General features: G+C 36.4%; 1 protein-coding gene across 10 annotated transcripts in view; it reads right to left on the bottom strand.

Moving 5' to 3' along the window:
• The window catches only part of LOC129725475 (metabotropic glutamate receptor 8-like), an 89,015-nt gene that overhangs the window by 12,946 nt on the left and 51,060 nt on the right, over window positions 1–25,009 (bottom strand). For all 10 annotated transcript variants that reach the window (XM_055681368.1, XM_055681370.1, XM_055681364.1 and 7 more), the window contains 5 exons: window positions 10,431–10,564; window positions 10,183–10,373; window positions 9,990–10,124; window positions 9,778–9,940; window positions 9,495–9,708 (listed from right to left, as the gene is read on the bottom strand). In XM_055681368.1, the coding sequence (XP_055537343.1) occupies window positions 9,495–9,708; window positions 9,778–9,940; window positions 9,990–10,124; window positions 10,183–10,373; window positions 10,431–10,564 (837 nt within the window). The remainder of the gene's footprint in view (window positions 1–9,494; window positions 9,709–9,777; window positions 9,941–9,989; window positions 10,125–10,182; window positions 10,374–10,430; window positions 10,565–25,009) is intronic.

Genomic DNA, 25,009 nt, shown 5'->3' with positions numbered 1-25,009 from the left:
CAAAAAATTAATAAAAATAAACATTAAATTTCAACTAAAATAAATAATTGATTTTTTTTAAGAACGTTGACGTTAATACGCAACTTTAAAAAAAAGTCCAGGATGGAGAAATGAAAATAATTGTTCTATGGTAGAATAATTTTATTTTGAAAAATTCTAATCCAAACATTTTTCAAAATATTTGTTTTCTAATAATTTTAAAAAATGCAGAGAGTCATTTTAATCAACTTGGTAGTTAACTTTTTAAAGGCATCGGTTTTCGAGTTATTTTGAATTTAAGCTCAAAAAAATTAGTAATATTCAGGAAAATACACGTTTTTCTTAATTTGTCCATGGTTCTCCAGCAAAAACCATACGTTTATTGGAATGCTTGATCAAAAATATACAATTCATTCTTTGACAACAAAACGATTGGATAAATAACTCAGGCGCTGTACCTTAGCCTACCTACACGTTCTTCCTTGCCGAATGTTTTACCTACTTGTTTACTAATAATAACTGCTTGTAAAGTACGCTACCAATAACTACTTACCTATAATATCTGTTTTCGTATATAAATACGATTGCACTTCTCGAGAAGTGTTAGTAACAGTTTGCATTTTGTGAAGATGAATAAAGTGAAAATGGGATACACCAAGCCCGAGGGCTGTAAACTTTTTCCTGATCGGCGGTGCTCATCAAGCTTACGCAAATTAAACGCAAACATTGCAAAATTAAAAATATTGAACAGTCAAGCTTATTTTAATACGTCTTTATCAATTTGTGATTCGTGTAGATTATATTGAAAGTAAGTGAAAGATGAATTTGATCTCGCATCCATACAATTCATTCATGAAACCATCAACATGTGGAAGAAACATTCTACCGACGGAGTTGCAACCATCTGCATATGTATACGAATTGGCGGACATATACCATCTACTACAACAATCGTATCATCATATTCTCAAGAAAGCATCCAAAAGAATACTCCAGAGCACAGAAAATTAAGTTATTCAACAAAGGCCTAGCTGAAATTAACGTTTCTCCGATATCACTGGCAAAGCTTCATCAGGAAAAATATCCTTAAAAAAAGTATCTGAACATTACTGACGGTATTAGAAAAAACATTTTCGATTTTGATGCTGCAGATGAAGAAGATGGATTTATTGAAACGTAAAGCGAGAGACTTCGACGAGATGATTTTGCAGTTAAAAGAAAATTTACTGCGCCACTCGAGGGAAGATAAAGTAAGAATCAGGGTTGATATTTGTTGACACTCTTGAGCGAAAGTGAAAAAAAGCATCCATAAACGTTATTTTTTCACAATCCTTTCAGAGTTCTCTTTTCCCGCTTTTTGCATGGAAGTGAACTGTCAAAACACCTCATTATATTTCATGCGATGAAAGCAAGACAACAAAATCAGTTTATCAGTTAACGAAGATTGTCAAGGCATCGGTCAGTGTCAGTGAAAAAGTGTTTCGGTATGGTTTATTTTGGTTGAGTGGACTGTTTGTTTTTCTTTTTCGCTTTGAAGTGAAGATCATTTGGTTGGATTTGTCGTCAAATTTTATTCCGTAACCGTGAACGATGCGCGCGATCTATTTCATCTGAGTATAACAGCACGTTACTAGGACGAAAATCCAGTGTACCTGAAAGAGTGCTGCGATCATTGGAAGTGAAAATTGAAAATGATTGGCTGTAATTTTCTAAGAATTTTGCTGGGGAAAATGACTTTTATCAGCACTGGTAAGAATACTTTCGGTTCTACCGCAATCTTGAAACCAACAAACGGTAACAGAAAAGTTTGAAACAACGAAATACATGGTGAAACAGGCTCGGCGCATATCAGAGGTTAGTGGAATATTGGCTATTCCTGACGTGAGGCTTGGACATGGATTGCCCCTGGAAGTAAAAAACGAGGTATTGCAGTTTTATGACAGTGACCAGGTCAGCAGAGCCATGCCAGAGCAAAGGGACTACGTTTCAGTGAGAAAAGATGGTAAGCGACAGCATGTGCAAAAGGGACTCTTAATGTATTTACTTCGAGAGGCATACGCTTATTTTAAAGATATCAGCAAAACTGATATTGGGTTGACTTTTTTAGAGCTTTGGAACCTAAGCATTGTAAATTACTTGGAAGTTCAAGATCTCATAATATTTGTGTTTGTACTATTCACGAGAATACTGAATTGATGATACACAGTCTAAAGAAATATTCATTCCAAAATGATTCTAAATTTTGCTTTGAACAACTATTATGTAGCTCAACTTCACGATTCAAATATTGTGGTCTCCGCAAATGTGAACATTGCCAAAGCCGTTTGGATTTTGAAACAGTTTTTCCACAGAACTTGAGGAACGTTGTGTGAGTGAAATACCTTTCGAACAGTGGATTGCAACAGATCAATGTAATATAAATGTAATATCGTAATATAGATGTAATATCGTGAAACCAATTGATGAATTTGTATCTTATTTTTGTGAAAAGTTGGAAAAGTTGATAACCCACGATTACATATAAACTCAACAGTAATGAAAATTGATCAAAAATGTCATTTGGTTGGGTATTATATGAAGAATATGAACAAGGAATAACAGAATGGAGCAATATTTTCGAAAAATCTAAAATAATAGCTGGCACACAAAAGTATCACTCTTTTGTTCCGATTTCAGAAAATAAGATACAAACGAAGCTGTTTTCAATAGATGACGAATGATTTACTTATGATGTATATAAAATATAAGGTGAAACTAGTTCTGTAAAGTATCTATGTCTTGTTGTCAAAGAATGAATTGTATATTTGAATTAGAATTTATATAAAAAAATTAATCTACCATTAAACAATTTTCATTTCTACATCCTGGACTTTTTTTTAAAGTTGCGTAATAACTTCAAGTTTCTTAAAACAAAATAAAAAAAATCAATTTATTTTTAAATTGAAATTTTATATTTATTTTTTTTTGGTCGGAAATTTTTTTTTACAGTATATATTTTTTTATGATGCATTTTTAATTCTCTACAACTCATTCTCAGACAGTATTTTTATACAACCAACGGTTTCTGGGCTACAATGCTTCGAATAAAACCTATGCCAAAAGGCATACGCCCTTTTAGAATATAACTCATGGGTGTAAAAAATCTCTCCATCTGTGAAAAATGCTCAGTTTGCTAAGCCAAATACGTGTGCAAAGTTTCATTCAAATAAAAAATGGTCGATAAATTTTTTGCGTATTTCCAGGTCATTTGGCGCGATTCTGCTCTATTATCTTTTGTTATAATCAGACTTTTAGTTCAGGCGTAATGTTTCAAAATATGGTTATCACGAAACTTCATAGTAAAAACTACACAACCGATATGAACGAAGTTTGTATCAAATAAACGGGCTATCTTCAAAACCTTTAACTAATGAATTTTGAAATGATCAAACATGTGGTTCAAACGTTATAAAAAGAAATGTGCTCCGACGACTTTTAAGACCAGCAGTTGTCAACCTTTTTGTGTCCGCGTACCCCATGGCGCTATATTTTTTTTGTTTTCGCAAAGTTGGAGAGAGTAGTCGTAGATCATGTTGTGGTAGTCTAATTCAGGTTGCAAATAAAAATATGGTTTGTTTGATTGCTACAGTCATGTTTAGGAGTAAGATTGAAACACAAATGAAATATTATCAAGAAAGAATATTTTGTCCGTCATTACTATTTTTTTTCCTCGCGTACATACCTACTAGGGTGGGGAATCGTTATATGGAAAAAAAACGAAACTTGATAGCAGAAAGCCAGAACCAAGTTTTTTTTGTTCTATTTGGAGCCCCACACAATCCTGAATTTATCGGAAGTCGATTGGTTTAGTCTCCGCTTGGAGCATTGCATTTCAAATTTATATGGATATTTGTATGGAAAAGCCAACGTTTTTGTATTTTCCATTCTAAAGAGCTCAAAGTGGCTCAAATCATAGGTTTAATGACTTCAAATGGTACGTTTTTTGATGCCTAACAACTTGGCCGACGACATCGAAGAGCTAGGGTGTCCAAAAAAAATACTGGAGTTGTTCAAAGTTAAGTATGTCGAAACTTATACTGCAAATCATTTTTTCTGCCAACACAGTGTACCGGCGTTACTCAAATTTCCATTAGAAGTAATCTCTGAAACACGTTGTTTATTCTACCTATGCCTAGAATATTGACCTGAATTTGTTTGTTTGATCCAGCTGAGTGTATAAACTCGTTGCGACAGGTTATTTTAGATGGGAATCCTACTGGCGCCGGTACATTGGTAATGTTAGCAGAAAACAAGATTTCCTGCATTTAAATCGACATACTCAAATTTGAACTGCTATAACTCTTCTTAGGGACATCCTAGCTGTTCAGTGCCTTCTGCAAAGTTGTTAGGCATCTAAAATACTATACTTTTACATAATGTAGTGCATTATTAGATCATTATTGAGCTCTCTAGAAAGGTAAATGCAAAAAAGTAGGTTTTCCCATATAAATTTTCACACAAATTTGAAATGCTATGCGCCAAGCGGAGACAAAACCAAGCGACTTCCGGTAAGTTTAGGGTTGTTTGAGGCCCCAAAAGGAACCAAAAAAACTTGGTTCTGAAAAATCGATCACTTTTCCCCACCTATTATATATTCCAATTATTACGTCTAATAAGTCTTCAACACTCTTGAAACGCAAAGAGTGGAATAATTTGTATTGCATTGTATTTGGCAATTTGAGGATGTTTTTCAGTTACGACCAAATGACTCGAAGTATTTCAAAATTAAGTCTGGATTTGATTGCCAGTCTCTGAGCATCATTCCGGTTCCTTGAAAACTCAAATTGGGTAACATACTGTCAAAAGTAGCACAGACTTCGCAGCCAACTGTTTAAGTGTACAGGACAATTGCGGGGCTAACGCGGGAATCGAACCTACGACGACTGGCTTGTTAGGCGAGCATCGTACCTCAAAACCAACTGGAAGGGTTAATGTTGCATACCTATCCGCGTTAAATATGAGTAGAAATCATTGAATTCTATTTACTATAGTATGGATTGAAATTACTTTGTGTTAAAAAACTTGGAAAAAGTGTCAAAAGAACCTTCACACGACAGTACGCGTTTTATAGCAGATTTTTCTCGTTTTGTACGAGAATTTTTACGAAAAGTTGATTTTCACGCTTTTTTTTTAGTTTTACCTGAAGTTCAAGTCAAATTTCCAAACTCTAAAAGCCCAAACACAGTGGATACGTTACAGCTGCGTTTGCGGCAATTTGACAGTTAGTCCATACATTTCCTGTCAAATTGATGTCAACGTAGCGCAAACGTATCAATTGTGGTTGGGTCTTAAGTCCCGAATATGTTTCTGGTGATTCGCAGTAGAGATGGTCGAAAACCCGAAACCCGAACCCGACCCGTACCCGTTGGGTTCGGGTCGGGTTCGGGTTTGTAAATTTTTGAAAGTGTCGGGTCTAGGTCTGAAAACCGGAAACCCGACTATATCAAATAAGCATTTTTGTAAGATAATGATGTCTAATTTCATGCAACTGTTAAAATCACTAACATTTCAATTCCATTCGAGGCTCAAAGCTTTAGGGCAGCCTCAACTTGGTGTAAAAAATCTACCCCTCAAAAAAAATCTCGGGTTCGGGTTTCACAGCTTTGGGTTCGGGTCGGGTTCGGGTTTCATAAAAATAAAATTTTCGGGTTCGGGTTGGTTTTGATCGAAAAAAAAGTTTTGGGTTCGGGTCGGGTTCGGGTTTCAACCGAAAAAAAAATTCGGGTACGGGTTTGAAAATAGTCAAAGGAACAACACATCAGTACCTTTGTTAAAAAATTTACTGTTGAATGAATTGAAAAATTGGTGGCAATATAGTTGCCACTGCCCGTTAACCCCAAAAACGATGGAAGCATGCAGCTGCATTATAAGCTTGCTTTTTTGTAATTATAATAAATGAAACTTCATAGTAACTAGAATGTTATTTATTTTGCATGAAAAAAAATATTCAAGTGGTATCCTGAAAAAAAAAAAAATTCAGGAAGAAATTTGAAATCTCAGACACAAGTTTTGTATGTACTGGACTTGTAACAAAGTCAGTGTCATATCGTCCTGCACGTCTAATTTATTTCTTGTTTTGGTCCTAATTTTCAATTAGTTGGAAAGACGCCACCATAGAGGTATAGAAAGAAATTTGAATCACTTGTCAAATTTGCCAGGACCTTCGCGCAGCCCCTTTTCCCCTTGATAAATCTATACCCGAATGAGGACAAATTCTATTAGCAGCACTACAATTGTTGTCAAAATTCATAAAAAATTACTGTTAAGCGGGTATTAGACGAAGCAAACATTTGCTATTTTTGGTACGAGTTTTATTTGCACAAAATAAAATCCGTACCAAAAATAGCAAATATTTGCTTCGTATAATACCTGCTTTACACGCACCAATGCAACTACCATGATTTATTTTATTCGGATAACAAACTTCAGTCGGAGAATAGTTTAATGAGAATGTGAATAAACAATAAATGGTGATTGAGGTTATTTGATCATACAAAACGTCATTTAACCTTGGAGGACCTTCAGACGATTACTAACAGTAACTCAACAATAACGCAAACAATAGTCATAGTCAGGCTTCGAAACGGTCAGCATTTTTATTTGATCTCGCTTCGGTTCTATTTATGTTAAGAAATATTATTACAAGATCAATGATATAAATAATTTCCGAAATAGCCGCACCCAACGTGCGTAATTCTCGTTTCTTGAAAAAATGTCAAAATACGTTTGAAGAAAAAACGTCGTGGCTCATTTAACATGTTCGTTTAAGAATGTAGTAAGAGAGACAAATCGCGCGAAATGACCGATGGTGGAATATCGACCATTTTTGATTTGAATGAAACTTTGCACACGTATTTGTCTTAGCAAAGTGAGCATTTTTCACAGGTGGAGAGATTTTTTACACCCATGAGTTACATTCTAAAAGGGCGTATGCCTTTTGGTACAGGTTTTATTGGAAGCATTGTAGTCCAGAAACCGTTGGTTGTATAGAAAAACTGTCTGAAAATGAGTTGTAGGGAATTAAAAATGCACCATAAAAAAATATACACTGTACAAAAAAAATTTTTTTGACCAAAAAAAATTAAAAATAAACATTGATTTTAATCTAAAAAAAAAAGAGTGGAATTTTTTTTTCATTTTTTTTTTAAGAAACTTGACGTTAATACGCAACTTTTTAAAAAAAGTCCAGGATGGAGAAATGAAAAATATATTTTTTATGGTAGATTTTTTTTTTAAACATTCTAATTAAAACATTTTTCAAAATATTTGTATTCTGATGATTTTAAAAGATGCAGAAAGTCATTTTGAATCAAAAAGCTCTTGGTAGTAAACATTTTAAAGGCATCGGTTTTCGAGTTATTTCAAATTTAAGTTCGAAAAATTATTAATATTTCGGAAAATACACGTTTTTCTTAATTTATCCATGGTTCTCCAGCAAATCTGTTTTCGTATATAAATACGATTGCACTACTCCAGATGTGTTAGTAACAGTTTACATTTTGTGAAGATGAATAAAGTGAAAATGAAATACACCAAGCCCAAATGCTGTAAACCCTTTCCTGATTATCGGTGCTCATCAAGCTTACGCAAATTAAACGAAAACGTTATTGCAAAATTAAAAATATTGAACAGTCAAGCTCATTTTAATACGTCTTTATCAATTTGTGATTCGTGTAGTTATTGGAATAATAGTCAAGCCACCGTTCATCCCTTCGTTGTTTACTATTCAGAATCTGGAACACTTAAGAATATCAGCTTCATGATAATATCGGAAGTACTCCATCATGATACTGTTGCGGTTCAGGTGTTCATTGCCAAATTAATAGAAAAAAAATATAGAAAAAACTTTGTAAGTCTTTGCAAGTTCAAAACAAAATATATCGTTGATGCAGAGTGGCATTTTTTTGGTAAAGGCCCATGCGATGCAATTGGTTGCATATTAAAACGAATGGCAGGAAATGCAAGTTTAGCTAAAGAACATGAACATCCCATTACAAGCGCAAAAGAATTGTATGATTGGTCTAATCAGCAAAATAATAAAAATTCATCAAAAATGTCATTTAGTTGGGTATCATATGAAGAATATGAACAAGGAGTAACAGAATGGCGCATTATTTTCAAAAAATCTTTAATAATAGCTGCCACACAAAAGTATTACTCTTTTGTTCCGATTTCAGAAAATAAGGTACAAACGAAGCTGTTTTCAAATGATGACGAATCATTTACTTATGATGTATATAAAATATAAGGTGAAACTAGTTCTGTAAAGTATCTATGTCATAAAAAAATATATTCCTAAGATAATAAAACTCGAAAATAAATATTTGATTCTTATATATATTTATATTACTTAGAACATCCAACTCTTTTCTTGTGAACCGTTCGCCCAATCGTTTTGTTGTCAAAGAATGAATTGTGTATTTTTGATCAAGCATTCCAATAAACGTATGGTTTTTGCTGGAGAACTATGGACAAATTAAGAAAAACGTGTATTTTCTAAATAATTATAATTTTTCGAGCTTAAATTAGAAATAACTCGAAAACCAATGCCTTTAGAATGTTTACTACCAAGAGCTTTTTGGTTCAAAACGACTCTCTGCATCTTTTAAAATCATCAGAATACAAATATTCTGAAAAATGTTTGAATTAGAATTTTCATAGAAAAAATAATCTACCATAAAAAAATTATTTTTCATTTCTCCATCCTGGACTTTTTTTTAAAAGTTGCGTATTAACGTCAAGTTTCTTTAAAAGAAAAAAAAATAAAACAAAAATTCAACTCTTTTTTTTTTAATTGGAATTTAATGTTTATTTTTAATCTTTTTTGGTCAAAAAAAATTTTTTTTGTACAGTGTATATTTTTTATGGTGCATTTTTAATTCCCTACAACTCATTCTCAGATAGTTTTTCTATACAACCAACGGTTTCTGAGCTACAATGCTTCGAATAAAACCTGTGCCAAAAGGCATACGGCCTTTTAGAATGTAACTCATGGGTGTAAAAAATCTCTCCACCTGTGGAAAATTCTCAGTTTGCTAAGCCAAATATGTGTGCAAAGTTTCATTCAAATCAAAAATGGTCGATTAAATTTTCGCGTATTTCCAGGCGATTTGAAATGATTTTGCTCAAGACAGCGAGCCTTGGTAGCGTCGGAGAAAAAAGAAGACGGTTATCGCAGTAAAATGTGGTCTACCGTGACCATTTCGAAACCTGGTCATGGCAGATAGATGCGAATTTTTACGGTAGGAATAGGTAATGACGGTCAAGATTTAGCGGTATTTGAGATTAATGCGGTTATAGATAAAAACAAAGGCGCTAGGCGACTAAGTGAAAGAGCATTCGAGAAGGCAAGACGTGAGTAAAGCCAAAGCATAGTTATTTTACAAACTTTGAACAAGAAAGGTGCTACGATCCGAAATACCTACAATCATTAGTTCATCGTCTAGTATCAATGTTAAGTTTTTGAGAAAACTTACCTATATATTTCGATTCATTGAAAGCCTCTGGAGTCTTACGCGTTAGAACAGCATAAATAGTACATACAATTATTAGAAATATTGGATAAAAGAACGCAATCATGTAAGACGCATCTGTGTAAGAATTGCAAACAAGCAAATTATCCTCTCTCGTGGGATAATGATGCATTGCATGTGCTGGGGACACAACCATCCATACAGCATTAATTAGAATCTAAATAATGAAAATAAAAATCAGCAAGTACGAGAAAGTGTGACTATTTACTTTGAATATTTAGTTTACCTGAAACGATATCAGAATCCCACATATGACCAACTGTGAGTGGGGGCTTATGAATGATGGACGTTTCGCCGACTTGGTACTCGCATTGAATATCCGAGCTATTCTATTAGTTTTGGTTAATAATGAAGCGTACATAACAGTGAACGAAAATCCCGACCAAAAGCTGAAAATGAACGTTTAATAGCGTACTGAATACGAAGGCTGGTACTTACCGCTGGACACCACAAACTATATCATTAGGCTTAAACACCAGTGCATAAGTGACACCATAACATAATAGAATACCACTAAGGAGCACATAACTCAATTCTCTACCCGATGCTCGTACAACGGGAGTGTCATTATTTCTACATAAAATAGAAGACATAGTTATGTTATTCGTTGTTTCAAATTTGATAAACGTACTTCAAGAAAACTCCTACTACAAAGAGCGTCATAAGGATTCCCAGACTACTGAAAGACATTGCTCCTATTGCATATGGAGATTCGGGTTTTAGATAATCCTCGGGAATGTGTTGACAGGCTTCGTGGTATAAATCTGGTATAGTCCCTCTAGGACAGTTTATGCAATGTGTTTCGTCAGTGGGATTTTGAATCTGTGAGTTTATTTCAAGTTTAGAATTAATATGCATGTAATTTGAAATAATAATTACCTGATATTGTGAACAGTTAAAGCAATGCCAGCAACAACCTTCGCCTTCCACATATTTTTTTGCCTGACCTCGCTCGCACGGTCTACTACAAACGGATTCGGGAGCAGTTGGATTTTTAATTCCAAATTGAATGTCTAGAAAAAAAATCAAACTTAGTTTAGTACAGCGTTAAGCAATACCACTGAGTTCAATGTGGGTTTTCACGTTGAGCTCGTATACAAATATCCAATTTCAAACTGTGTATCTTCCATTGCTCGTCAATGGAGGTGAGTATTTTTACGGTTGGAAATTTGTATACAAGCTCGTTATGAATACCTATAACATTTTTAAAGGATGTTAAACGACTCTACTTTTTTCTTCTTCACAACTCCATTTTATACCTTCCACCTTGTCTTGAATTGCCATGCTGTTGAGATATTTAGTGTCATTAGGATCGTAGTGCTAACCCCGCTACTGTTCTAATTGAGTTTTAGTCACTTGTTCTAAGGAAATAGTTGAAAAATGAGATCCGAAACACTACCGCGTGGTTGACGTAGGATATTTAATGATAAATAACAGTAGACGGAATGTCTTTTTTACTGCTCAGACGTTAAAGCGTTATTAACAATAATCTATATTGAAATCATAGTTGAATTAGTACAACTCCATCTTTGTTATTATTATTAATCCTATTATTATTATTCTACTTGGAACTGGAGACCAGTACGATTCAAGCAGAAGCTTGCAGCTCCTGAAGTTTTCATCAACCAATCAACATTTGGTGTTCCTAAAAAGGACCGTTTAAAAATCATAGTTTCGTGAATAACAAGCTGGAATAAACGGTACCTACAAAATAATCTTTGCATTTCAACGAAAAGTTTAAAATTTGAGACTTCCTATTCTCTTTGAACATTTTTGGATCTGAAGTGTGAACGTAATAAACAAATTGTATAAGCTAAAATAAACTCATTTATGTTCACTTTTTATAATTCTTTTTTCTTTTTTGTGAAAAAATGCAAATTGCTTGTAACTTATGATTTGCCGTCCACTTCATTACAAATCTTTGTTGGATGAAACTTAACAATACAAACAGTTTTTCCAGAGACAAATAGTTTTTCCGAATATTTTGGAATATATAAAAACCTACTAAAGCTATCATGGTATGTTCACATATGATTGAAAGCTCATTAAATTAGTTTCCTAAAACAAGAAGGGTAATGGATTTCAACCCTCCAGAGTCAGTCGCAGGCCACATTGAAAATATGCGTAATTTTCCTAATTTTGAACATCAAAAACATTAAATGTAAGCACGTGTAAGCACAGCACTTGATAGCGTGTCTAAGAGCCCTACTTGTGCCCTTCAAGAATATGTGTTAAAAGTTTGAGGAAAATTTGCGTTTTGGTAGATGATGATTAAAAATTTTCCATTTTTTTGCTATTTTTGAATTTTTGGGTGATTTATCAACAAAATTTTTCGTATATCATAGCAATTTTTTTACATTAAAAAAATGTAAAATTATCAGATTAATTGGTTCATAAGAATATACGTTGTTTGAAAGATACGTTGAAAGTTTGAGTAAAATTTGCGTTTTTGTAGAAAAAGATAATTTAAAATTTTTAATATTTCTATGAAACTTTTTGGAGTTTTATGGAGACTTCCTTAGTAACAATATTGGTTTTATCAAAGTTCTATAGCGCTTAATACAGCCGAAACAGCGCTATAAAACATTGATAAAACCAGTTTTGTTACTTGGGTTATCAACGTATGTCATAGCAATTATGTTCAAAAATATACTAGAAAAAGTAAAAATTAGTATAATTATTAAGTTGTACACACTTTAGTAAAAACATATTTTTTTTCATTTTGTATGAAAAAAACCTAAATTAATCCACCTAGCGGTCAGACTTAGCCTTTCTCATTCAAACTTATTATTTATAAAAATAGATTTACATGAATGCTTAAATCCAATAGAGGTTTATTCACTCTTTGGGTTCCAAAATATTGATGTTGTAATTGAAGTATAAAATATGAAATTTGACGTATTGTTAGTGCTTAAGAAATAGCGAAATAAAAGAAATGACTCTAAATTTCGAACAATTTAATCACGAGCGAAACGTTCAGATGGTACGATACCACATTTAAATTATGTTGAAGCCACATATATCGATCGAAGCAGGTAAAGTTTTCAATAATCTTTGATTTTCTTTTCTTTCCAAAACTTTTGAACAGTATATCGAATTGTTATGAAGTTTGTTATTTGTTGAGAGATGACTCGTTTGTATGATACTAGTTATGTTCAAATAAATCGTGTAATACTTGAGATAATAGACTTTCGTTGTTTCACAAATTAAAACATAACGGTTGCTTAAGTTTGATTACAATCAAATGAGAAGGTAACGTATAGGGCAGCCAAACTTCAAAACCACGTGTTCAATCATAATTCATCAGTTAACCCTTAACTAGCCCGTTCATCTGATATCAATATTGTTCAAATCGGTTGTGTAGTTTCTAAGATAATGAAGTTTCGTGATTTTCACATTTCGATACATTGCAGACGAAGTTACAGTCCGATTACAGCAAAATTCAATAGGGTCTTATGAGGCAGCTAGACCTTTCATTTGATACTAATTCTGTGGAAATCGGGTTAGCCATCTCTGAGAAAAGTGAGTGAGTCCAAGTAGTCTTCGAAATATGTTTCTTTTCATAGCTGGATTTCACATTTTTAAACATTACAGGCAAAGTAATAATCCGATTGCAAAATAAATCAATAGGGTCTTATGGGGCAACAAGACCTTCCATTTTACCATTGATTTTATAAAAATCGGTCCAGCCATCTCTGAGAAACATGAGTGAGATTAAATAGTCTCCAGAACACGTTTCTTTTCATAACTTCTGAACCACAAAATGCAAAAGTTAAGGGTTGTTTAGGTAGTCCGTTCATTTGAAACTAATTTTGTACAAATCGGTTGTATAGTTTCTGAGATATTGATGTTTCGTGATTTTTACATTTTGATACATAACCTCTAAACTAAAAATCCGATTACAATAAAATTCAATAGGGTCTTATAGGGCAACTAGACCTTTTATTTGCAATTAATTTCATTGAAATCGGTTCAGCCATCTCTGAGAAAATCGAGTGAGATTGGGAGAGCGTTACACACACACACACACACACACACACATGCAGAAAATGCTCAGTTCGTCGAACTGAGTCGAGTGATTAACGACATTCGGCCCTTTTGAGCACTTTTATACCTTTAGTTTTTGCAGTGATTGCTATACCTTTCTAGGAGAAAGGCAAAAAGCGAAATGAAAGGCAAAAAGCGAAATGAATGACTTTTAATTTCAACTTCAATCCCGAGCAAGGCTGCAAACATTGAAATAGTACAATATCGAATTTAAATGATGTTGAGGCCACATATTTTGATCGTAGCTATTGTTTTAAACAGTCTGCGGGTCACGTTTCTTTCTATTTATAACTTTCAAACCACATGTTTAAACTTGAGGAAATTCATTGTTTAAGGGTTTAAAAGCCCATTATTTGAATACAACTATGTTCATAGCTTCTGAGATATAAGAGCGTTTTTCACATTCTGACGCAGCGCCAAAACTAAAAGTTTGATTACAATGAAATTCATTAGCAACCTTAGCGGCAAATAGACCCTTCCTTTGACACCAAGATAGAAAGAATCGGTGAGACCATCTCTGAGAAAGTGAGTGCGAAAAGAAGGTGCACATACACACGTACACACCCACACACAAACATATCCACCTATACATGCATGTATGCAGAAAATGCTCGATTCGTCGAACTGAGTCGAGTAGTATATAACATTCGGCCATTTGGATCACTTTTCTACCTTTTATTTAGCCAGTGATCGTTAGGAGAAAGTCAATATGTTTACTTTCATTAAATGGTTTCACATTTTTATGAACAACGGACAAAGTTACAATCCGATTGCAATGAAATTCAATAGCAACCTATGGGGCAACTAGACCTTTCATTTGACACTAGTTTTGTGATAATCCCTTCAGCCATCTCTGAGAAAAATGAGTGAGTTTAAACAACCTCAGGATAACTTTTCTTTACATAACTTTTGAACCATAAGTTCAATCATAACGAAATTTAAAAGTTAAGAGTTTTGGAGACAGCCCGATCATTTGAAACTAGTTTTATTGAAATCGATTGTGTGGTTTCTGAGATATTGATGTTTCGTGATTTTTACATTTTGATACATAACCTCTAAACTAAAAATCCGATTACAATGAAATTCAACAGCAACCTATGGCGCAACTAGACCTTTCATTTGCAATTAATTTCATGAAAATCGGTCCAGTCATCTCTGAGAAAAGTGAGTGAGAAAAAAAGTTGCACATACACACACACACACACATACACACGTACATACATACATACAGAAAATACTCAGTTCGTCGAAAGGGGTCGAGTGGTATATGACATTCGGCCATTGGGACCGCTTTTATACCTTTGGTTTTTCCAGTGATTGCTATACCTTTCTAGGAGAAAGGCAAAAAGGTTAATATTAGCAATAAATTGATTTTCGTGTGTATCTTTAATATTTTCAAACGATGTTTTTTTTATCAACCCAAAGTTTTTTTCTGAAATTTATTTTGCTAACCCATTACAACATCGCTAAAAGATTTAGCGATTGTTCATGTGAAATCATACTAAACCGAATAAAAAAATGAATTATTATCCCAAAAATGATTCCCAGTGTTTGTTTTATGAAAACACGGCCATGAAACACCACACGCAAACTTCTCTCACCAAACACAAATATCACTGCCAGAGTTAAACAAATGGTTCGAGCTTGTATTTGAGCATTTACTCGTCAGTTACAGCCGAAGTAGAAGCTGTGTGCCGGATATGTGGGCATACAGCATTAACAAATGGAGGTTCTCATGGTCGTATTTTCCAACATTGCAGTCAGGTTTTTCATTCACAAAATTCCATTGTGTTAACCGTCAATCTCACAACTACTCCCACGCGTAAATCCGCAATCTCACACATATTGTTAAGCTCCTGAATCATGCGGCTCATATGTCTTTTATGGCTGACTGATTCTAGTTCATACCTTTGAGTCGGTCTGATTGCTTGTGTATGTGGAGAAAACAAAGTTTTATGTGTGCTTTACAGTTCGCCATCGTCGTCCCTAGACGATTTTGGCGTGCTACAAAGTTTTATTCAAGTGTTTTACGAAGAAGCGAGCAATGTCTTACGAGGAAGTTAATAAGATCGATTTTTTTTCTTCATCTATAGTTTATTTGACACGGCACAAATACAATTCAATGTTTAACGGCGCCAATCATATCTGGTAGCTTACTTTCTAAAGTATCTTAATAACTAAAGGCAAATTTTTTATCCTCGCTGCCGACTACGAGCTGAAACTAAATCTAACTTAAAGCTAGAATATTTTGCATTAAAAGCACAGGTTTGCTGTTTGATGGTTTTCATTGCCATAGGTAAGCAGCATATTAAATTTGTTCCGCTGCTGGGCCAAGATATTACGGACTGGCATATTGGGTTGTTTCCATCGGGCCTTGAGAGTATCGTGCGGGTCTGATTGCTGTTTCCGGATCCGGGGTCTTAACGTGTTCTTGTCGTTTGGTTGGATGTAGGCGGAAGGGGATAGGACTAAACTGGGGCGTGGATGGATTTCAGGAAAACGTATATAAGGGACATGTAGGATAGGTCACGGCTCGCCAAGACATCACGAACAGGAACAGCCGGCTGCCTACCTTCGGCCTGCAGGGAAGCTATTAATCTAGACCTGGCGTCACGGTGTACCGGGCATGACCAAACAACGTGCTCTATGTCGTGATAACCTTCACCACAGGCACAGATACCACTTTCCCCGAGCCCAACACGACGGAGATTCGCGTCAAATCTATAGTGATTGGACATAAGCCGAGACATCACGCAAATGAAATCCCGACCTACATCCAACCCCTTGAACCACGGGTTCGTCGATACCTTGGGGATTATGGAATGTAACCACCTTCCCAGTTCCCCCTTGGTCCAAGAATTTTGCCAACTGATGATCGTATTCTGACGTACAAATGCAAAAAATTCATTAAAGGCAATTGGTCTTTCATAAATATCACCGTTTGTTGCGCCCACCTTAGCCAAAGAGTCCGCTTTCTCATTACCCGGTATCGAGCAGTGAGAAGGGACCCACGCTAAGGTAATCTGATACGATTTTTCGGATAAAGCACTCAGATGTTCCCGTATTTTCCCCAGGAAATACGGAGAGTGCTTAACATCTTTCATCGATCGGAGAGCCTCAATGGAACTGAGACTGTCCGTAAAGATGAAATAATGGTCCGTGGGCAGCTAATTCTGCGACGTAAACAGAAGCAGGATTATCGAGCTTATGGGAGACGGTTAAATTGTTATTGAAGATACCGAAGCCAGTGGACCCATCAAGAAGTGATCCGTCAGTGTAGAACATATTGTCGCAGTTGATGTTTCGATATTTATTGGAAAAAATTTTAGGGATCTGCTGCACGCGTAAATGATCCGGGATTCCACGAGTTTCTTCTATCATGGATGTATCGAAAAACACAGTAGAATCAGAAGTATTTGATAAGTCGACACGATTTGGAATATTCGAAGAAGGGTTAATATTTTGGGACATGTGATTGAAATACAATGTCATAAAACGGGTTTGAGAATTAAGTTCGATTAACCTTTCAAAATTTTCAATCACGGGACGGTTCAAGACCTCACATTTGATAAGAATACGAGAAGACAGGCTCCAGAAGCGGGTTTTCAATGGTAGTACTCCAGCTAAGATCTCCAAACTCATCGTATGGGTCGATTGCATGCAACCCAAGGCGATACGCAAACAACGATATTGTATTCGCTCCAGTTTGATCAAATGTGTGTTTGCTGCGGAGCGGAAGTAGAAACACCCGTACTCAATGACAGACAATATCGTTGTTTGGTAAAGCCTTATAAGGTCTCCTGGGTGGGCTCCCCACCATTGTCCGGTTATTGTACGAGGAAAATTCACTCTTTGTTGACATTTTTTCATCAGATACCTCACGTGACAACCCCAGGTGCTTTTAGAGTCGAACCAGACACCAAGATATTTGTGTACCAAAACCTGAGAAATCGTTTTACCCATTAATTGTGTTTGAAGCTGAGCAGGTTCATGCTTCCTAGAAAAAACTACTATCTCAGTCTTCTCCGGAGAGAATTCGATACCTAGCTGTAAAGCCCAAGCAGACAAATTGTCCAAGGTATCTTGCAATCGTCCTTGCAAATCGGCAGCTTTGGCTCCTGTAACAGAGATTACACTGTCGTCTGCAAGTTGTTTTATCGTGCATGAATTTGCCAGACATTCGTCGATGTCATTTACATAAAAGTTGTAAAGAAGGGGGCTTAAACATGAGCCCTGGGGAAGACCCATGTAGCTAATGCGAAAAGTTGCCAAATCGCCGTGCGTAAAATGCATGTGCTTTTCGGACAACAAATTGTGCAAAAAATTTTTCAAAATTGGAGGAAATTCTTGTCGGTGAAGTTTACCCGAAAGAATGTCAATAGAAACGGAATCAAAAGCCCCCTTAATGTCCAAGAACGCAGACGCCATTTGTTCTTTGCGAGCATACGCCAGCTGAATATCTGTTTAAAGCAACGCAAGACAATCATTCGTCCCTTTGGCACGGCGGAAGCCAAATTGAGTATCTGACAGTAGACCATTTGATTCGACCCAATGGTCAAAACGACGGAGTATCATTTTTTCCATCAATTTCCGGATACAGGATAGCATTGCAATCGGCCTATAAGAGTTGTGATCAGAAGCTGGTTTCTCTGGTTTTTGGATGGCGATCACCTTCACTTGCCTCCAATCCTGCGGTACAATGTTTTGCTCCAGGAACTTATTGAACAAGTTCAACAAGCGCCTCTTGGCATTGCCGGGTAGATTCTTCAACAAGTTGAATTTGATTCTATCTAACCCAGGCGCGTTATTGTTACAGGACAGGAGGGCAATTGAAAATTCTGCCATCGTAAAAGGTGATTCTATCGCGTCGTGGCCCGGAGACGCATCGCGAACAATGTTTTGCTCAGGAACAGAGTCCGGACATACTTTCCTGGCAAAATCAAATATCCACCGACTTGAAGACTCCTCGCTTTCGTTGACCGTTACGCGATTCCGCATTCTTCGGGCTGTGTTCCAAAGAGTGCTCATCGATGTCTCCCTCGACGTCTCGTTCACGAACCGACGCCAATATCCGCGTTTCTTCGCTTTAGCCAAACTTTTAAGCTTGGTATTAAGCTCCGAATACCGTAAATAGTCGCCAGGTATACCTCCTTCCTGGTAGGCCTTAAACGCGTCGGATCTTTGCGTGTAGACATCGGAGCACTCTTGGTCCCACCACGGAGTGGGAGGCCGTTCTTTGATCGTTACGCCGGGATATTTCTTCGTTTGGGCTTGCAACGCGGCGTCGAGAATCAAGCCCGCGAGGAGGTTGTATTCTTCAAGTGGTGGATGATGTTGAATCGACTCGACCGCTTTTGAAATCATTTCCTCGTATAACTTCCATTCGACATTCCGTGTGAGGTCATACGGAATGTCAATTGGTCGCATGCGAGTCGACCCGTTAGGTATTGAAATAAGAATAGGCAAATGGTCGCTACCGTGAGGATCAAGGATTACCTTCCATGTGCAATCCAACCGTAGCGTCGTCGAACATAAGGATAGATCCAAAGCGCTTGGGCGCGCTGGAGGTTTCGGGATACGTGTCATTTCACCGTTGTTTAAAATAGTCATGTCGAAGTCATCGCAAAGGTTATAGATTAAAGAGGAGCGGTTATCATTGTATGGGGAACCCCAAGCCACGCCATGAGAGTTGAAGTCTCCCAAAATCAAACGTGGCGAGGGAAGAAGTTCTATTAAATCAAGGAGCAGCCGTTGCCCAACCTGTGCTCTGGGAGGAATATATATTGAGGCAATACAAAGCTCTTTACCTTGTATTGTCATTTGACATGCGACAACTTCGATGCCTGGAATCGAGGGGAGGTTAATACGATAGAAAGAATAGCACTTTTTAATCCCTAAAAGTACTCCTCCATATGGGGTGTCTCGATCAAGGCGAATAATATTAAAATCATGGAAGTTGAGATCAATATTTGAAGTGAGCCAAGTTTCACAAAGGGAAAATGCATCGCATTTGTTTTTATTTATCAAAACTTTAAACGAATCAATTTTTGGTAAAATATTTCTACAATTCCACTGTAAGACAGAGATAGAATCCTTCATATACGCAGTTGAATTAGGCATCGAAGGATACAATCGCTGCAATGAGGGGCCTTTGGGCAGTCAACTGCTTCAAAAATGATCTAACTGTTGGGAGGAATGCTGTAAGAAAAATTTTAATTGGATCGGGTATATTGAAATTTTCAAAGATCCAGTCCACAATGTCAGAGAATTTCACAAATCCAGAGTTTGTTTCATCAACTGGATGTGCAAAAGGAACAACTGGGGTTTTAGATGTTCCTGGCAGTGCTGGGAACTCCTTCTGGGACTTTAAATTTGCAAGCCCAGGAGGAGTTTGCTTCGGTTTTTCCGCAGCACTGTTTGGTTTGCTTGTAACTTTCATTTCACTTTGAGAAATCTTAGGACCTTTTCTGGGAAGTTTAGGAGAGGAAATATTTTTCCTCTTTCTAGACTCCCCAGGATTGGCGTAAGATGTTCCCGCTGGTGAATCGTCAGAATCGGTTTCATCAGAGGACAACAGATCAAAGGGGTTCGATGTTATGGTAGAAGTGGTCACGGTCTTCTTCAGCATCTCAGCGTAAGAACGCTTTGAACGCTCCTTAAGTGACCGCTTGATTTTATCTCTGCGCTGCATTTACACCGGGCATGTGGAGAGCTCATGCTGGTTTTCCCCACAGTGAATACATTTTTCAGCATTAACACTGCAAGAATCTTCCGCATGAGTCTCCCCACACTTGCTACATCGTGCCTTATTGCAGCAGTAGGCGGCTGTGTGGCCTAACTGCTTGCAATTGGTGCAATTCATAACACGGGGTACATACAATCGCACAGGCAGACGAACCCGGTCGATCGAGACGTGGCTAGGGAGTGAAGATCCGGCAAACGTAACGCGAAACGAGTCCGACGGAGTGTAAACTTTTTTACCGCCGACGAGAGACATGGACCGCAATTGCTTACAATCCAAAATCTTCGCCTGTGTTTCGGTATTTTTGAAGCAACCGGTTGCGCTTTTTAGGATACACTCGACAGACAGACTCGAATCGGTTATGACACCGTCGATCTCCACGTCTCGTGCGGGTATGTAAACGCGATACTCGCGTGTGAAGAGCTCAGAGCAAGCGATAGCATTGGCCTGTGCCAGATCACTGACCACGACACGGAGCTTGTTAGGTCGGACCTTGGAAATTTCGGTCACGGCCTTGTACCCCTTCGTCAGGTCTTTTGAAATTTGCAGTATGTTTAATCGCTTTGAATTCACTCCTGCCTTTGGACGAAAATAAACAGTATAGCTGCCCTGTTGAGATCCGTCCGGGTAAAGCCTGGGGCGAGGGGGGACTGGAGAATGAACAGGGGAGGGGGTAACAGGAGGGTCAGGGTCAGGGGGGTTCGGGGATGGTGGCACGGGAGGCGAGGGATCTATATCCATCGCGCTAAATGTAGCGCACTAGCGAACTAGCGCCGACAAGAACACGTACCTCTTTACTTCTTCCTTCCAGCAGTGGTTGTCCGATCGTTCGAAGCTGCACCCAAAGCAGCCAGCAGCACCAGTACAGCAGCACCAATACAGCCACCAGCAGTGAGCCGGGTGTGAGATCACTCAGCACAGCGACACGGACTCGACTGTCAACTGATGGCCTTGAATAATACACTCTTTTGTTTGGCTATTCGTACACACGGACCGGACTGTAATAGAACGACCACTTTGCACGTCCGTTTCTGTCGAGTGTTCGACGCGGAATGAATAAGATCGATTTAGTGAGTTTGTTCATACAACCTAGAACAGAAAATGTTTTTGCATTGAATTGATCAAGCACCGTTTTAAAACAGTTTTTTCAAACAAGACCATAGAAAACTGTATCAACATTTGGTGGCTCTACAATCGAGATTTGCTAAATATTTTGAGGAATGTTGCCACCGAAAACTAAAGTCGTTTTTCGTCTCCAATATTTTTGTTTGAATTGAATGGCTTTACAACTTTGCTGAAGAAACCATATCTCTTGGATTTTCCTATCAATAGTTAGATTAGTGCGCCATCTCTGCGAACAAATCGCGAACTAACTCTCAAAGCCATAAGAAGCGTTTTACTATTATGTGCATCTTTGCTGAAAACAGTAATCGTTCATGTCGTTCCAGTAACGAGTTATTTACGTTTTTTCGAAAACACATGACATTTGCCTCAGTCCCATGTCAGTACAAAACTTTTCTTATATGCCATAATCATCTACAGTGGAAAACCAACAATTTGGCACAGAAAATGAATTTCGGCCGGAAATTTCAATTTTCCGACCATTGTGCAGTAGTTAAAAACCTTTGCCACCGAAAACCCAACAATAATAGACCATTTTACAAGACGTTTCTGAACTCAATTCATGAATGAAATTTTGACAGAAAGCTCGGAACCGCTGACATAACGCACGTGAAAGCAACACCAATATCTGTGACACCTGTCAGTTCGTAAAATGGTCTATGCCAAACTTTGAGTTATACCAGTATTTCATGAAACCGAATTTCGCATCTTATTACTCATTTAGCCCTTCCAATGATCAAAGTTATACAGCAAAGCATACCAATATTCTCAATACGCACAAAGCATAAATTTCCATGTTGGGTTGTATTGGGCTACTTTAGGCTCCATTAGGACCATACTTAAATGACGTAGTATTTATGTGGGGAGGGGGGATATCATCGTTTTGTGACGAGCTGCGACAAGGGGGGGGGGGGTTGGATTGAAATCGACGTAGCATTTATTTTAAAAGATCGATTTTTTACAGGGAAAATGTATATTAAAAATGCAATAAAACATATTACAAAGTATTGCAGCAAGAGCTGTCGAAATCTTTTTATCTGTGGCATTCTGAAATCTTCTGAAAGCTCTACTGTATAAACAATCGTTTAGATTTCCAAACACACAATCTGTTTTGAAAACAAAAATCGTTGTTTCTTTGTGGATTTTATTACAGTCAAACTTCCATGAGACGTTCTAGGAGTCGATATTTTCCTATACTCGATGATATTTTCAGTCACTTCGATTTCCCATACAAACTCACTCCCAGTAGTCGATATTTCTATTACTCGATGCCTCCTTCGCTCGATGATCCTATGGTAATGGTAACTATGCTAGTTGTTTGGTTTCTATGAGCCAATGTTGTTTTCAAATTCTAAGTTCTTCTGACGTGAAAGAGTGAATGGAATCTCAATTCTCGCAAAGGATGAAGAAAACTGAGAAATGAAGAAATAATGTGCTGACTGTTGTTAAAATGTGATAGGCTAGATCGGATTTTGATGATTTTTGTTAGCGAAATTAAACGAAACAACAATATCTAGGGCAATAATACTGGAAGCTCTACAGTTAGCAAAAAATCTTGCTTCAACATTATCCAACTAAATTTATGATCCAGCAAGAAATCATTTAATAGCAGAAGCAAATCACTTAAAAGCCTCTCTAATAAAAAAAAATTATCAGATGCTCACAACGCTTATATTTCTAATTTTAACATTTGCAAATTTTGACACTTGCTATCAAAAAATGTTAAATTTATAGTATTAAAAATCAACGGACATATAAAAATGCCGTCACTTTTTATACCTATTTTTAACTTTTGCTTTCAAAGGAAAAGTTACTTTTACATGGTATATTTTTTCTGCAATTTAACTATCTATAACATTGTCGATTACAGTATTTCAATAAAACGTGTCATTTTTTAGTATTTTATATTTTACACATTGACATTTTTGAAAATTTTTTTTCAGAATTGTGATTTTAAGTGATCAATCAATATCATAGAATCCAATCTCTATCAATATCAAACAAATTTGCAGCTATATCGGAAACAATCGGCCCGGATTGATTCCCGAAGCAACATGTATTGACTCTAGACACCTGTTGCTACTAAAATTGAATTAAAGTTTAAAATGATAAAAAATAGTGTACACAGTTCTATGCAATCTATTGCATGAATAATTGACGTCTTCAAAAATTTATTCTATGAGTCGATATTTCCTTGTGTCGATGGTCCCTTCGATATCGACTCCTGGAGGTTTCACTGTAGTGAAAGTTACAAGATACTCGTTTCTTTTCATAGCTGATAAGTGCAGGGGTTAGTTTTTGTTGTGTTTTCTACAGATATATACTGCCGGTACCAGCATTTGAGTTATCATCGGGAATCGACTTAGTTGTTATCATATTTCCCGAAAAAAATTTAAAATTGATACTTTTGTATGAAAAAACATGGAAAAAATACCAAGTTGTGTTTATCCCATATTGAAAGTACCCGCATTACAGTCCCACTGCATAGTGATACAAACTTCGAACACATAATTTTGCTCCAGATTAGTGTATATCGGATAATTTTAGGCATATAGAAGTATATCATTTAATCAACTAGACTAATGTTATTTTTCAGTAGTACAATCTACGTTGCCAGTGATACTGCCGGTTGCTGGTTGAATTTATATGTCATGGGACAAAATATGCGTGTACTTTTGAAATGTACCCGCATATTTTGTTCCATATTGTTTTTTTTTTTTTTTAAAGTTATGTAACGTAAAACCAATTCCACCCATGGTTATTCGTTCTCAACGATAAACTTGTGATGCCATGAAACTGTTCTGGTCATTGGTAATTGCATAAAATAGCTGGATATCAGAAAATTCACGGATAATGTTAAATCGCCGTTTTCTCAAAATGTTGTTTTTCATTATGGGACAGTTATCCGGGTACCGGCAGTATAGATCAAGCGAAGTTGTATAAACATATTTCCTTCCCGTGACAAAACACAAACCCTTCGAAGCAAAAAACATTAATCCAGAGCGACGTTAACATCATATTAAATGCTGCACGGTGTGTCCGAAGTGCCGGATTATCGTACTTTAATGTACCTCGGATTTTCTTTCACCAAAAGTTAGTTTTGGTCCTAACCTTTCAAAATCAACTGGTTCAAAAAAAATCCATCGGGGGAAAAATGAAAAAAAAATTTGAATTTTTAGTGTTTTTTCAACCTAAATTTTTCTATTTGATTGGTGATCTATACAAATTATGTAACATCAACAAGTAGAAAATTGAGTTCCATTTCAACTACCTGCGTTCCTTTAATGAAAAAAATTTACTTTTAACCGAATTGCTTGCAATAATTTATAATTATTACAGTCCCCCACAATTCTGGATCACTTAAAAAGGTATTAATTCAAAAAAATCATTTCTGGCCAATTTTATTGTATACAAGTAATCTATAAATGTTTGCAGTTACAGAAATATGTAATCTTTCACTTGATTGAGTATTTGTTTCCATGTTTTATAAATATTTCTCAGAAAATATATTTATTGTATTACAGCTCATCAAATCCAAATTATGGAT

The sequence above is a fragment of the Wyeomyia smithii genome, chromosome 2 (assembly GCF_029784165.1).
Source record: "Wyeomyia smithii strain HCP4-BCI-WySm-NY-G18 chromosome 2, ASM2978416v1, whole genome shotgun sequence".
Taxonomy (NCBI): Eukaryota; Metazoa; Arthropoda; class Insecta; order Diptera; family Culicidae; genus Wyeomyia; species Wyeomyia smithii.
The sequence above is the reverse complement of the archived record's forward strand: the minus strand, read 5'-3'. Positions and strand labels throughout refer to the sequence as shown.